Raw genomic sequence first — 16,067 nt, forward strand, 5'->3', positions numbered from 1 at the left:
CATAGTGTAGGAATTGCCCCTTTCCACCTGCACTTCAGTCCTGTGAAAAATAAACCATCTGCTCAAGGTCCCCGTGCACTTTTTATTGCAAGTTCATTTCCTATTATTTGAGAAAATAGACCACAAAACTAGAGATTTTCCATGAAGCCTGATTTGTTAAAATGGCTTTTTTATTCATAGTACTATGGGGAAAACCAACTCAATTTGTACTTTCAATTCTTTTGGACATATACCCACAAGTAGAATTGCTGAATCATATAATAATTCTGTTTTTCACCTGTTTGAGGAGCTGCCATTTTCCACGATGGCCACACTATTTTGCATTCCCACCAATAGCCCAAGGATTCCAGTTTCTCCACATCTTCACCAACAATTGTTATTCTCTGTATTTTTGTTAGAAGCCATCCTAGTGGGAGTGAGGTGATACCTGATTGTGGTTTTGATTTGCATTTCCCTAGTGATCAGTGATGTTCACCATCTTTTCCTATGTCTGTTGGCCATTTGTTTATCTTCTTTGAAGAATTGTCTGTTCAAGTCCTTTGCCCATTTTCAGTTGGGTGATATATCTTTTTTTGTTGTAAAGTGATTTTTTAATGAGACAAATTAACATTTTAGTGTTACACCTTCAGAGAATTCATCTCGTTTTACCTTACTCCCAACCTTGAGTCCTTAACCCAGAATGTGATCCCTTCCCACCACTTCACAGGTAACGATCCCAGTCCAAACTATCATTATATTTATATTTCTCTCTCAAACTTCTGTTTCCATTCTTGCCCCTGCTACCAACAGTCAACCCAACTGCCAGCGTTAGATTAAGTCACTCCTGTGGTTAAAACCCTGCTGATGGCTTCCTAACTTGTGCAGGATAAAAACTAAAGTCTTTTCCTTGACCTACAAAACTCCATACATTCTGCCCTCCTTGCCATCTGGCCTTATGATCTCTCAAACCTCATTCACACCAGCCTCCTTCTTACTGTTCCTTGAACATTTCAGCATCCCACCTCAGAGCCTTTGCATTTGCCATTTCCATTGCCTGGAATCCTCTTACCCTTGCTATCCACACGGCTCATTCCCTCACATTCTGCAGATCTTAACTTAAAAATCACCTTCTTGTTGAGGCCTTCCCTTAGCACACTACTGAGAAGCATCCCCAAAGCCACCCTGCCCACAGGTGCAAGCACGCAGGTGTGCACGATTCCTGGTCCCCGTCCCTAGCTTACTTTTCTCCTGGCACTCATCACTATATGTTGTGCCACACGTGTCACTCATGTGTTTGTCTCCCCACTGAACTGTAACTTCATGATGGGAGGGAACTGTATGTGTTTTATTCATCGCCACATCCCTCATACCTAAAATAGTACCTGGGACACAGTAGGCACTTTAGTAATGTTGATTGAATGAATGAGTGGATTTTGAAGGCAAAGTGCATTGAGTAATGGAAATGCAATTACCATGAGCATCTCCTGCCTGTCCTGAGTCTCATTTGTACCTTTGCCTTTCCTCCACCACCACCATCACCACCATCCAAACTGAGACAATATCCATTATAGACTCTCACTGAACTGCAAACTTTGTAACAAATATTGATTGCCTCGTATGTTCAAGAATTCCACTTGTCTCTTTCAGTGCCTTTGTGAGTCTTCACATCTAACATTCAAATACTTGTTGGTTAATTTTGATTTAAAAGAATATGATGAGAATAGAGGAAGAAAACAGTAACTTTCTAATGGAGACGCCTGGCAGACACCATCCTAACCAAGTGATGAAGGTTAACATCACCAGTGATAAGTCAATTTGTTGTTGCGTGCTCTCTGATATGATGCAGTAGGAATGGCACTTAACCTCTGTGGTCTTCTTCCCAAAACTCATAACCCCAAACTAATTAGGAGAAAATGTCAGACAAACCCAAATTGAGGGATATTCTCCAAGATACCTCACAAGTACTCTTCAAAACTGTCAAGATCATTAAAAAAAAAAGAAACTGTCACAGACCTGAGAAGACTACAAAAGACACAAGAGACCTGATGATTAAATGTAATGGATCGCCAATGAAATCCTGAAACAGAAAAAGGACAGTGATGAAAAACTGGTGAAATCCAAATAAAGTCTGGAGTTTTATTAGTAATAAGGTACCAGTGTTGACTTCCTAGTTTCGATATGTGTACACTGATTATGTAAGATGCTAATGTTAGGGGAATCTGTGTGAGGGTACTTGGGAACTCTCTGTACTGTACTGCAACTTTTCTGTAAAACTAAAATTATTGCAAAATTAAAAGCTTTTTAAAACTACCTTGCATTTCGACACGTTTACAATAATGTCTGCGGTTCAGTGGAAGTCTATAATGGTTGTTGTCTCAGTCTGCACGGTGGTGATGGTGTTGGTGGTGGTGGTGGAGGAAAGGCAAAGGTGCAATTGAGACTCAGGACAGGAAATGCTCATGGTAATTGCATTCCCATTACTCAATGCACTTTGCCTTCAGAATCCACTCATTCAATCAACATTACTAAAGTGCCTACTGTGTGCCAGGTACTATTTTAGGTATGAGGGATGTGGCGATGAATAAAACACATACAGTTCCCTCCCGTCATGAAGTTATAGTTTAGTGGGGAGATAAACACATGAGTGAGACGTGTGGCACAGCATATGGTGATGAGTGCCAGGAGAAAAGTAAGCTAGGGACGGGGACCAGGAATTCTAAAAAGATATAATTTCCAGTAGCAATAATGACTAAACAATAAACTTAAGCATTTTCCTCATGTTGCTTAATATCCATTAGTTTAAAAAAGGAGACGGTGAAGAAGCATGGACAGAAGTGATCAGGGACAAACCCTTGAAAGTGTGACAGGGAACTCTGCTCTTTTCTGTTGTGGTGGGAATGGAAAAGGACAGTGGGAGCAGGTCCAGCACCCAGGCAGCAGCAGAAACAACAGTTCAACAGATACTCATGGAGCACGTACTGTGTACCAGGTACTATGGACTTTAGATGCTCTGAAATGAATTAATGCATTAATTTCTAAGGGCACTAGGTTTGATTTCTACCTAACACATTTTCCTTTAGGTAGAGTTCCTACAGATTACTTAAGCTTATTTCCCTCTTTTCATTGTGCAAACGTATCTATATTATTTTCTTTATAATAACTAACAAAATATATATCCCACGTTTTTGTGGCACTTTACAGCTCACAAAACACTTCTCCCTACGTTATCCTGTGCATCATAGCAAAGGACAGAGTAATGATTCAGAACATGGACTCTGGAGACAGACTGCAGGGACTGGAATAACACTCACCATGCATGACCCTGGGCAAGACTTCTTGGTTTCCACAGCCAAAAAATGGGAACAAAAACAGTGCCTAACTCACAGAGTTGTTATGAGAGGATTAAGTAAGTTAGAATGTGTAAAGTGCTTAGTCTAGGACCTGGCACAAGGTACACTTTGCAAGTGTTAGATAAACTCCTTATTGCATACGAGACGCTAAGAAAGCTCTAATTTTTCTCATTCAATCAGTATTGGTACAGCAAGAACTTAAACCGTATTTTTCATCTTCAAAACAAGGTTCTTTGTATCACATACATAATGGAACAGCAGTAAACACCGAACTAAATCGCACATAGGTATGCAAGAATGGTAATAAAATTTCAGAGTTAAAGGAAACTTACAAAATCACCAACCTAATCCTCTGCCCAATTCAAGCATTCTCTCCACATTTACCTGAGGAATTGTCATTCAGCCTCTGGACATCTCCAGTAACAGGACTCACTGCCTCAAGAGATAAGCCATCCCATTCTTTGCCAATTCAATTAAAACATTTTTCTTGTCTCCTTGTTACTAATGTACTATTTCTAGTTCTGTTTAAAGAGAGCATGTCCAATTGATCCTAGTATTTTGTGTTTAATATTTCACTTCATGTACTTCTACACATCGTTCTATTTGACTTTAAAATAGCAAATTCCTGCGTGAGAAAAGAGTTGGCACCTTTTGAAATGCCTTAAAAGGCTAATGTAACAAAATTCTAATCTTTTATTTTGCAGAATGCATAGAACAGTGTAAATGCGTTTATTACATCTGAGATAATATTTCCACACTTGTTGCTGTTTTATAAGGAATCCATATGATTTCCAATTAAAGTATCCTTTTCTTAAAGCTCTTTAAGATGAAGGCAAGTTTCCTTTTTAATTTTGAATTATCACATGTTCATTTGACATAGAGCCTTCATTGTATGACGAATACCAGAAACACAAAAATCAGTAACACGCGGTTCTCATTCTGCTGTGTACAGAAGTGGTATTTTTCAGTATGGCTTGAAGGGACCCTGTATGTAGGTTCAGAATTACTAGATTTTGTTGACAGGTAAAATTACTAAAATTTGTCTTCAGCATGGTCAATGCAAAAAGATTTGTAGGATTGAATGAATGTTGATTTTTAAATTAAAAGTAAGTCCTACTGTTTAGATTTTTATTCACACTTGGAAATTCGTGGTTCCTTCATTTTATAAAATTCAGAGGTTTGAAAGCATAAGAAACTAAAATTTTGGCTTTATCTCATAGTCAGAGCCTTAACACCATGTGTAAAGAAATATTGCAAGATAATCTCCTACCTTTTTGAATTCTTTTCATCCAATTCATAAACGTATACATTTTTTGAAATAAAAATATCCGTTTTGTTAAATGGAATTTTAAATTTGTATCTATTTATTATAGTATTGATTTTTATTTTGTATATTTTAATTCTTCCTTTAGAGTTTAGGTAGACAACTTTTTAGATCTGATTTTAAATTATGCATTTATATGAAAATAGAGTAAAATGAATCACTTGTGGTTAATAAATTCAATGTTCTGTTTGTTAGAAAAGATTGTTATAAAATCACTGATACATTCTAGCAGAAGCAGTAAAGGTTATGTCAAATAACTACTAAAAAAAAAAATCATACTACATAGTGTTAATGATGTTACCTTAACATACCAGCTTCAGGGGCTGCATAATTGTTTCTGCCAACCCATAAATTTTTGAGTAACAACAAAATTATTGTGATTTTTCTTACTAAATAATTCATACATTACAAAGCATGTATGTAACAAGGTCCATGAATCACTAAAGCATATAATGATCATATATCTAATGACATATCTCTTTTCATAAGATGAACTCAAATAGATTTATGTATTTAGGTTAACTAAAAAATACTGCGTTTATAAGGTTCGTAATTCTATCATCAGCAGCAACAATGTAAAAAAACTTCAGGTTGTCTTTAGGAAGTACATGATTTGCTTTTAAAAACTGAAAGCTTTTGTTTATCAAAATCCTTGTTTAAGCTACTTTTCATGAAGTTTTACAGCTTTTAAATTGATACTATAAATATCACTGAAGATAAATTAATAATATAATGGAGTGGTACAATGTTCATAAACTGTATTTAAAATGATATAAGTGCAAAGAAAATAGCTATAAGCAATACTATATACAATCTCATTCTAGTAGTAGCTGATACTCTGTATCCAGCAACTAGGATCTAAAAAAGGATATTTTCATTTCCTAACATTTTACGTACTTTCCTTTGGTCTTATCTTAAATAATCTCAAACCAAGTATATCCTTTACTTAGTGCTACCAAAAATGATCCCAAATGAGATTTCATCTCCTTGATTAAAACTAGGATTCATATTAAAATGTTTAAAATTCCAAGAATACAACATACAAAGTGTTAAATTAACATTTCACCTCTTTTAATTTCTAGCGTTTTTCTAAACTTAGTTATTTTCTATAGAAATCATGCAATCAGTTGTGTTTTATCATAGTAATATTGAATCCTTCACTAATTTTTATAAATTATTTTTATATACGGTAAAATACACATCACATACAATTTACCATGTTAACCATTTTTAAGTGTACAGTTCATGTTAAGTAATTCACATTACTGTGTAACTATCAATACCATCCATCTCCAGAATTCTTTGTATCTTGCAAAATTGAAACTCTATACCTATTAGATACTAGCTGCCCATTTCCCCTCCCCCTTTACTAATTTTTTAGCAGCTTTATTAAAAGATAATTTACATATCATACAGTTCTTCTGTTTTGAGTATAGTCAGAGTTGTGCAATCATCACTGCAATCGATTTTAGAACCATTTCATCACCCCAAAAAGAAACCCCATGCCCAGTAACAGTCATTTCTCATTTCCTCCCAACCTCCCTAGCCCTAGGCAATCACTAATCCACTTTCTATCTCTATAGATTTGCCTATTCTGGACATTCATATAAATGGAATCATAGAATATGTGGTCTTTTATGATGGGCTTCTTTCACTTGGCATAATGTTTTCAAGCTTCATCAATGCTGTAGCATGGACCAGTACTTCTGTCCTTTTTGGGCTGAATAATATTCTCTTGTGTGAATATGCCCATTTTATTTTTATTATCAATTGATATAAAAGTTATTTCCAATTTTTGGCTAGAACAAGTAATATTATGGATATTTGTATACAAGTTTTTGTGTGAACATATTTTCAGCTCTCTAGGGTATATACCTAGGAATAGAATTGCTGGGTCATGTGGTAATTCCTTATTTAATATTTTGAGGAACCACCAAACTTTTCCGAGTGGTGGCACTATTTAACATTGCCCCACTAGCAATGCCTGAGGGTCCCAATTTCTCCGTATTTCTTGTCAACACTTGTTATTATCTGTCCTTTTGATGATTGCCATCCTAGTGGGTATGAAGTATTATCTCACTGTGGTTTTGATTTGCACTTCCGTGATAGTGTTACACATCTTTCATGTTCTCAGTGGCTATTTGTGTAAGTTCTTTGGAGAAATGTCTGTCCAAATCTGTTTTTCAATTGGATTATTGAGTTATAAGAGTTCTTTATATAGTCTGGCTACATGTTCCTTTTCAGATATATGATTTGCAAATACTTTCTCTTATTCTGTCAGTTATCTTTTCATTTTCTTGACAGTGTCCTTTGAAACACAAAAATTTTTAATTTTAATGATGATAATTTAAATGATTTCTTTTTGCAGGGTCATTTGCCTTTTCTTTTATCCTTTCCCCAAATAAGGGATTTTTATAGTAGGCTGTATATAAAAGCAGCTTCTTTACTAGAAAGCTAACTGAACTTTCAGAAATATACTTACTAAAGACAATCTAGATTTATTTCATTCCAGTTGTATTAAATATACTCTCAATTAGCAGAATAGAGTTCTGAGAAGTTGCTGGATGGCCAAGATTTGTGTCAGTGGAAACTATTTTATCCACATAATCATTTAAAGAAAAACATTTTTTCCTCAACATCTTATCCCCAATTTATATTAGAAAAATACTCTGTAGGACTGTGGTCACTACTACTAACACTTCTTATTGTTGGGAAAGCTCGTGTGAAACATTTGTCAAGCACATAAAATGGTATAAAAGTGAAATACAGTAATTAGGATTTGTGTCCAATTGATTGTGTAGCTCAAGTAATTTTTCATTACCAACATAAGATTTAATAAGTATAAGTAGTTAAAGATTCTGACTTGGCACTAGTCATTAGCATGTAATTGAACTAGTAAAAAAGATCAGTTACAGCTGTGTTGATTACCACCTTATCTTTGAAAGGCAATTAAAGACCTCAATCATTGCAACAAGATTTGATTGTGCAGCCTTTATTGGACATTGATCTTTCAGCAAAGTGCAGTTACATTTTCCATTAATTTACAGTAACACAGTTTAACTCTGATACCCTAGACTGTTGACCCAGGTGAGATGTAATGCTAAGTACCTGTTTAGATTAAGATGCCCCCAAACGTCATTACTGTCTGAATGGTAAGTGCTGAAAAAAAAGCAGATACCCGATCCACCAGCTTTAGGATAAGGTTTCTGTTATCTGCACTAGCTTTTAAATGAAATGAAACTCCACTCATTCAAACATCATTCATTCTTTAATAGAGCTAAGAGATATTTCATGAAGAATTACAGATGTTCTGTGATTATAGTTTTGAGTGACTATAAATGACACAAAATAACATGTACATTTTAAAAGAAATACATATGGCTTTTAATGATTAAAAATGTTTCCATTTTTACTGAAGTCAACAATTTGCAAAATACTAGTGACCAGATACATGTGATGAAAAATATTAAAACTCTTTGTACAATTTGGCACGTTAAGGCATCAGCACTGAGAAACCAGGGCTTTTTTTTTAAATTAGCAACCTCGTTCATGCTCTCAGTTCTGTTACTACTTCTTTATGGTGGTTCACAACTTACACATTAACTAAGAATTCTGACTAGAAATTTCTTCCAACACTTGATAATTGACTTGTATAGAAATTACAACAGAAGAGATGCAAGATTTTATACTAAAAAGACATCTTCATTAGAAAATAGTTTTGCCTGGATTATTTTAAAGAAAAAAAATCCCACTCAGGAAATATAGGCAGAAAAGCTATCTTTGTTTCACCAATTTAGGAAACTCCTGATATCCAAAAAAGCAGGACCCACCTGCAACCCTGCGGCATAACCAGCATGTGCCCAGACACACTTCCACGAACTGCTGTCACAGTGTCTCCTCCTCTCTTCCTCTCACCGTGTTTTAAAAATCCTTTTTACTAATGAAGTCTCTTAAACATAAATATATATGGAACACAGGAATGAGGATTACAAAACCAGCTTTTCTGAAATAGAAAACTGACATTTGCTCACAAGCAGATTCATGAGACATTTTAAGGTGAAGGCTTCTTGTTCTGTCCTCCTCAGATTACTGGTGGAAAAAACTAAGACACAAAGGAGTAGTTATTAGCCTGAGGTCAAGAAGTAAGACAGCACTCTTACTGAAAATAGAATCAGCCTCCTGACTTCCCGCGTTTATATTTTATCCGTTTTAGGCCATGATACTCTGATGCAATATCTAACTTTAAAGAAAAAACTTAAACCATTACTGTTCAATGAGGAGCATTTTTCAGACGAAATGGTTCACTACAAGACTTAATAAATCCAAGGAATGAAATTTAAAATATTTGAGCCATGCCCTTGGCCATCGTTGAGTTCATCCTTCACCATGATCAACTCCATGAGAGCAAGAGGTCTATTGATTTTCATGTAATACAAGAAAATATTACATTTGCTTAATTGTTACACAGTGAGCACATCAGACAAGAAATCAAGGCTCTATTTAATGCTGCAAGCAGCAGAGAATTACGGAGATCAATAGGGTAGTTTGTCAAAGATGTTCTCCAAGGAGACTTACCTATCACTATATGGACAAGAAGTCACTCTGGCTGTAGCTATTGAAAAACAGGTAAGCAGAGTCAGCAGTACAAATTATCAGAAATCAAACAGGCCAGTGTGAAAAGAAGTGCAACTCTACTGAAAAGCTGTATTTATAGTCTGGTAATTAAAAACCATTTTATCAGCCTTGTGTTGGGACCAAACCTTTACAGCCAGTATTGACAAGACCAGCGGCAATGAATGAGCAGTATTTGACTTAAAACTTATGAGCTAGAGTTATTTAACTTTGCCCATTACAGAGGAATCAGTTCTAGCCTTCCTTGCAAAATGCAAATAGTCGGTTTTATTATTAATGAAGCTTAATGTCACACTGTCTCCTTTGTGCAAGCCATTCGTTTAACCAGTATCAAGTATATTCTTCTGGACTAAATATATTGGCATAAGTACTTCTTTGATTAAAGTGTTATTTAGAATGGCTTTTAGACAAGTGAACACTACATATATTTGAAGAACAGTTCACTCTCTGGAACTCATTTAAAATGACTACCTTTAACGAAGCTGGTTTGTAATACTTCATTATCCTGTTGCTCTCACCTCCATCACTTCCACTCACTTTCCCTACTGACTTGCCAGAAGTAAGCACCCAAATGTTGGTTAGATTGAATTTTATAAAATATTTTGCTACAACAATGTGTAAACGTTGCAGATTATCAGCAACACATTAACATAAAATGATATATAATGCATGTTTGTAATTATGGGAGAGATCATAAATCTTAAACACCCATTGGTTTAGAGATTAAATAGTTCTACTTAGTTCTCCCTAAATTACTCCAAATTTCTGAAATTTACCATTCGTCTGGGTATTTTGTAACTACCCCCAAGGATAAATTTTTTTTAATGACTTTGCTTTCAAAAATGCAATTAACTTAATAAAATTCTAACGCAAAACTGCCATCAGGGCTTTAAAATTTCAGCCCACTTCCCATCGCCAATAAGTCTATGGATACGTACCATTTCAGCTAATTGCTTTTTTAAACAGTCACCATATTTATTTTTCTGGGTCTTTCTAGATCTTAATTGTTCTTACAGCTTTATCAGCATGCCATTTTAACTTTTAATAAGCCTTAATTTCATTCATCTTGCTGCATTTATATTAACCAGAGTTGTTACTACATTAAAAAAAAAAAGTAGTATGGTATTGGATTCTTCAGGTAGTAAGACGTTTCAACATGACACTCACACCTCTCACACAGGTAAATGGCACAAGGGCTTTAACACATTCCTATTCAAAATCCTGGCAGCTGAATGGTTTAAATTTCAGATTGCAATTAGAATTCTCATCAATTTGGATTTGCCAATGATATACTGTTTCCACCGTCTATCCTAAAATCCTCTACTTCTTTTTCCAATGTTAAAGATTTCTCCCTTTCCTTCTTTGTGTGGTATCTGCATTTTCAAAGAGTTGATTTAAATTGTTAATACATAACTGTAAGACCTAAAAGTTACAACCATTCTTTAGCTGTAGTTTAACCCAGTTATAGGAAAAAAAACTGGCATAAGCATTATGTGTTTGTAGTTCCCATTGGCTAGATGGAGTATGCAATATGTAACAGTGTATGAAAAGCTTTGCCTCTTGAGGGCAATGATTCATCTTAAAGAACCAGACACCGTAGAAAGGAAAAGGTGTTTGCAAAAGTTTTATTTTAAAGGATCAAAAATAAATAATGCATATACACATGAGAAAATCTACCGATATTTATGTCCTCCAAAGCACACTTTCAGTACATGGCACCTTCATCTTCTTTATTTAGAAAATAAACTGTTATTGGTCCATAACTGGTGTGCACAGTCTCTGTGACTCTAGCAAATAACCAGGAGCCAAGTCCATATAATAAAGTTGGAATACCTAGAAAACAAATGAATATGTTATTTGTGACATCAATACTCATTAATCATGTACTCGTATATTTGTCCTGGTACAAATCACACAGCACTCTTGAGCAACATCAACAGATCATAAAGCTACAAAAATATTAAAATATTAGTAAATACTGACTCTACCTAAGAGCTCAATTTCATCTACATTTGTGGAACATGGTAACAACGTAACAACTGTGTGAGCCCAGAGATTTTTTAAAACTATAAATAAGACTGCTGTAAACTCTAATTCAAAGCACTTTACAAGCATTAATTCATTATCTCCGAGTACTTAGGAAGTAGTTCTATATTCTTTTCACAAATAAGCAAACAGAATATTCATTAATTTAGCTGATGTTTCCCAATTATTGGCCTTGAGCTTAAATTACTAGGTCATCTTTACTGCGCTTTAAGTTGGACGGTAATATTGATGGCTAAAATAATTTTTTGTACAACTTTAAAGAAACTGGGTCAAATAGCTGCCTTCAAAACCAAAGGCGGAAACCAACTCTAAGGAAGATCTCAGCATGATGACAAACACGAGAAAGAAATAATCCCGTCAGTATTTTTACAACTGATCTGAAAATCTCATTTCAACCTATTTGAAATAGGTACACAGCAGACCCAGACAACATGCTTTTTCTTTGGAATATTTCCATTTGTGATTAGTTACCATTTGTGATACACGAAACTAAACATACACTACCCAGAGATATGGATTTAAGCACTCATATGCGTATGACACTAAGTTGGACACAAAACTAACTTCCACAATTCTTATTTTTTAAGGCACTTATTTAAAACCAACGACTTTTAACATATTAAAAAACATGTATAAAACCACAGGCACTTAAATCAATAACAAATATTGGATGCTCTATACGAGTATTAATTTTACTGTTCCTATGTAGGAGTTGGACAGAAAACGACAATTTAAAGAGCTGTACGTTTGGAAAATGACTTTCTTCCTAGTCAATAGGGAAATGGACATATGCGCAGGACTAATCATATTCCTGATCTTTTTCTTATTTTTCCTGCAAGAGTATATTTGCTGTATTATGCTCTTTTTGAGTGTTTAAGTATGCTGGCCTATTTTGTGCTTATTCCCTGAAGCTGCACTCCAACCACTGTGATGCCAAAGATTAATCAGGAGAAGCATCACTAGTTGGCACTGAGAAGAGGCAAAAATGCCCATTCAGACTGGCACCCCTCTATTTTTAGGAATATACTAGGTCACAGCTTGTCACTATCACAGGGCTCCCTGGAACTCCTATGAAACCTTTTACAGTATGCTGCCTTCTTCGCCTTGATAATACCTCCCCCCAATCTCTAAATGCCTCAGGGAATGTCACAAAAAAATCCACAAAAACTAGCATCGTAAAGCTATTTATAAATCATTTAACTGGAATGGAAAAAAAAAAAGGCAAGTGTTGGCGGGGAGTGGGGGAGTGAGGAAGAGAGCAAGAAGACAGGCAGAAGAGAGTCAAGAGTGGAGGAAACAGTTGAAATAAATAAATTTAAAACACGGTATCACAACTTCAAAAGCTGAAAATCAATGGAGTGAGAAAGAAAAAACAGGCTCTAGAAATAATGATCAATTTTCCAAATACAGTGAGAATAAAATACACAAAATATGACTTGTAAACCAAAGCTAAGGACATAAATTTAAGGAGTGGCTGATGACCCTGAAATTGCTGTTTTATAGTATTTATCACAGTTTTCAGTTAAAATATTGACACTTAAAAAAATCACACAAATGGTCAATATTTTTTCAGCTAAGATGTAGGACTGATCAAAGACTACTAGTCTAATAATAACTACATTTTATCTTATTAAGAAGTAGGAACCATTATCATTAAGGCTGTTTGACAGGGGATGGAGAAGTGATATGGGAATCAGAAACTCTTTATTTCTTTTTTTTCCTGCAGTCCACTTAATTTAATGCAGTCAGGCTAGTATACAAAATGGGAAGATTAATCACTTGTATAATTGACAAATTAAAAAAACCCCAATTTTCTTTATCTATAGCACATATGCTTTAAAGTCTGTAAGATTCCATGAAAAATTAAATTTTTTCCACACTGTCTGAAACACATAACATCAAAATAAATGTGAAAGTCAGTTCTTTGCATAATGATTCATTCTGAGTCAGCTGAACAGTAGGTAAACCACTGTCAAATTAAGCACTTAAAAAAAATTAGAACTTTGTGGCAAGTCTCTGATTACCCATTCATTCCAATGGTAAGTTGCTTTTCTTAAATCTCAATCTACTTCGCAGCATGATACCCAGGCTGGTAAACCATCAGTAAAATGTCAGCTTCCATTGAAAATGAAGGCAGAAGAGAAAGGGAACAAATATGTAAAAGGGAAATCTTTAATATTTACAAAATGGAAAAGTGAATTACTTTGATAATTACTAAGTTGGAAGGGAAGAAAAGGATTAAATTCAAAAAGATTTTTTAACAGAACTTGTACTTGATGATCCAGAGGGGCAACTGCACAACAAGAACAGGAAAGAATCCTATTATGTAATTCCCTATCTTGAGACAAAAATACAAAATAAACATTACCAAATTGGTGAATACTCTTTAAATGGACTTTCTTTTAAAAAGTCCAGCAAAAAAAATAAAAACCCTTTATTAGTATAAGCCAATTTGTATTAAAGCATGCTTGAGCAGAAAGTTTTCTTTTGTTTAACTTAAAACTCTTGTTTTCTTTTACGTAGGAATTTTAGAATTTTCAGAAGACCACAAAGACCATTAAATCACTATTCGGCTTTCTCTTCCACGTCAGAAAAACTACAGCTGTTGTTTCTTTCTTCAAAAGGTTTTACTACTTTTCTATATGAGAATGTTCTGGGCATCCTATTTTTCTTTGGATTTCTTTACACCTAAAAGAGAAGCCCCTAACCACTAAGGTGTTCTAAACGTGTTAGCTTTTAAATGGTGAAAACTTTTTTTAAAAAGGCATTAGGCTCCCGGTTTACCTGTAACCCTCCTGTTAATGCTTTTCCTAACCTATTACTCTACATTTGGGAAGAATGATTTTTTCTGATTCTGGAAACGCTAAAATAAACTTATTCTTCTTGAATCTCGTCATCACTCCAGTCTTTCCAAATAACTTGGAACTGAATTTTCTAAGTCACCACAATCTTCAACCTCATATCAACCTCAAAATTAATGGGCATGCTCTATCATCAGTCAAATAATAAAACATATTTTTACAGGGTTACACAGTGGTAAATAATCTTCTCCTTAATGGACTGAACCCAGAACAGTCCCAGTGGAGCAATGGTTCCAGAACCCCATGAATTATTATAAGCAAAAATACATATACCATATTTAAATTTAAGGACCTCTCAGACTATATAGTAATATTGCAGCTGAACAGGGATTTAGCTTTAATTCTGGTACAAAAAACTGGTTGGGTAACATGGGTCAGTTCGCACGTCTACATTCTGAATTACTGAAATCTGGATTAATTTGATATGAGCTATTAACAGGTTCAAAACATCTTGAGGCCTATTTTTCACTGACCTATAAAAGATACATTCATGTCAATGTTCACGCCTCTTCTTCAGGTCATCAACCAAAAGAAAATAAACATCCCGCTAGAGTAAATACTGTGAGTTAGGATATGCCTATGAAAATATACCAAGATTAAAAAGACAGTCTTTTAAATATCTTTTAGGCCTAGCATCCGAAGAGGATAACATCACTGCTGAAAATCTTTAGTGCTTTTAGTAAAACGAACTTGCTGGGATTTCATATAAATAAAACAAAGAAACTTTAACTGTAGTTCCAGTTTTTATAAAATGAACGCACCCACAAAGTGATGTTCACGGGAAGTAAGTCTGTCATGCAATAAGGCTTTTTTTTTTTTTCAAACTTCAGAGCCTCTTTCCAGCGGCTTACATCCTCCTTACTGCCCAATGTACGGGTCCTCCTAGTTCAGAGCCGCAGGAAGTGAGGATGGATTGCCCCCTCCCCAGGGATGATGCGGCAGGGGGGTGGGGGTTTCTCAGTACAGGCCTGCGGCTAAGCCCCACTTTCTCGGAACCATTCAGGAGCAACAACTTAGCCCTGACAAGCATCCACTGGGCGGGGGATACAGAAGACCAGGACCACGGCCAGTCCTGGAGGGTGCAGTGTGGGTGGACGCGGAGGCCGCCTCTAGGAAACCCCGTAACACTGGGCGAAGCTCGGCGAGCGCCTGCGCGGGGCTGAGACAGGGCTCCCCCTGCGCGGGCGCGGTTTGACCTTGCGCCGGGGTCTCGGCCTCCGAGCGAGGACGTTTGTCAGCGTGCTTTGCGAACAGTGCAAACAGGCGTCGGGGGGACGTGCTTCACCGGCCCGGGCCACTCACCGAGGTTGACGACCTTGAGCGCCGTGAAGAACCGGTCCTGTCCGGCCAGGTCCTGCCAGGGGGCCTTGGAGCAGTGGTACTTGATGAAGGGGAAGCAGCCGGTGCGCAGAACGTGGTAGTTGGCGCCCTGCACGGCCCAGTTGAAGTGCGAGAGGCCGAACTGGTCGTTGCGGACGGAGCTGTAGGGCACGCAGAAGGAGGTCCAGTGCGGCAGGCGCCGCTGCAGCAGGTGCCGCGTCAGCACCTCCGAAGCGCGGGGCTTCGGGCGGGAGGCGGCGCCCGAGGCCCAGGGCCGCCACAGGAGCAGCCGGAGCGCGGCCTCGTGGGCCCGCCGCAGGGCCTCCATGACCCGCCTCGTCCGCGTCCCCGGCCCCTCGGCCGCCGTAGGGGCGCGCGCCGCTGGGGGCGGGGCCGCGGGAGCGCGCGCGCGCGGCCGCTCCCCGGGGCGAGGGGCGGGGACGCCCCACGGGCGCCGTGAGGGCGCGCGAGAGCCCCCGGGGCGCGGCGGCGCGTGCGCACAAAGTTCCCGCGGCCTCCCGCGGAGAGAGCGGAGTCCGGCCGAGGGCGGCGCAG

General features: G+C 37.1%; 1 protein-coding gene across 1 annotated transcript; it reads right to left on the bottom strand.

Moving 5' to 3' along the window:
- Positions 1–10,892: 10,892 nt before the first annotated feature.
- On the bottom strand, positions 10,893–15,960 carry C6H15orf61 (chromosome 6 C15orf61 homolog). The gene is made up of 2 exons (XM_015243822.3): positions 15,495–15,960; positions 10,893–11,118 (listed from the first exon to the last, which is right to left on the bottom strand). The coding sequence occupies exons 1-2, from the start codon at positions 15,838–15,840 to the stop codon at positions 10,991–10,993; spliced, it is 474 nt and encodes a 157-aa protein (XP_015099308.2). The 5' UTR covers positions 15,841–15,960; the 3' UTR covers positions 10,893–10,990.
- Positions 15,961–16,067: the final 107 nt, after the last annotated feature.

Source organism: Vicugna pacos, chromosome 6 (genome assembly GCF_048564905.1).
Source record: "Vicugna pacos chromosome 6, VicPac4, whole genome shotgun sequence".
Taxonomy (NCBI): Eukaryota; Metazoa; Chordata; class Mammalia; order Artiodactyla; family Camelidae; genus Vicugna; species Vicugna pacos.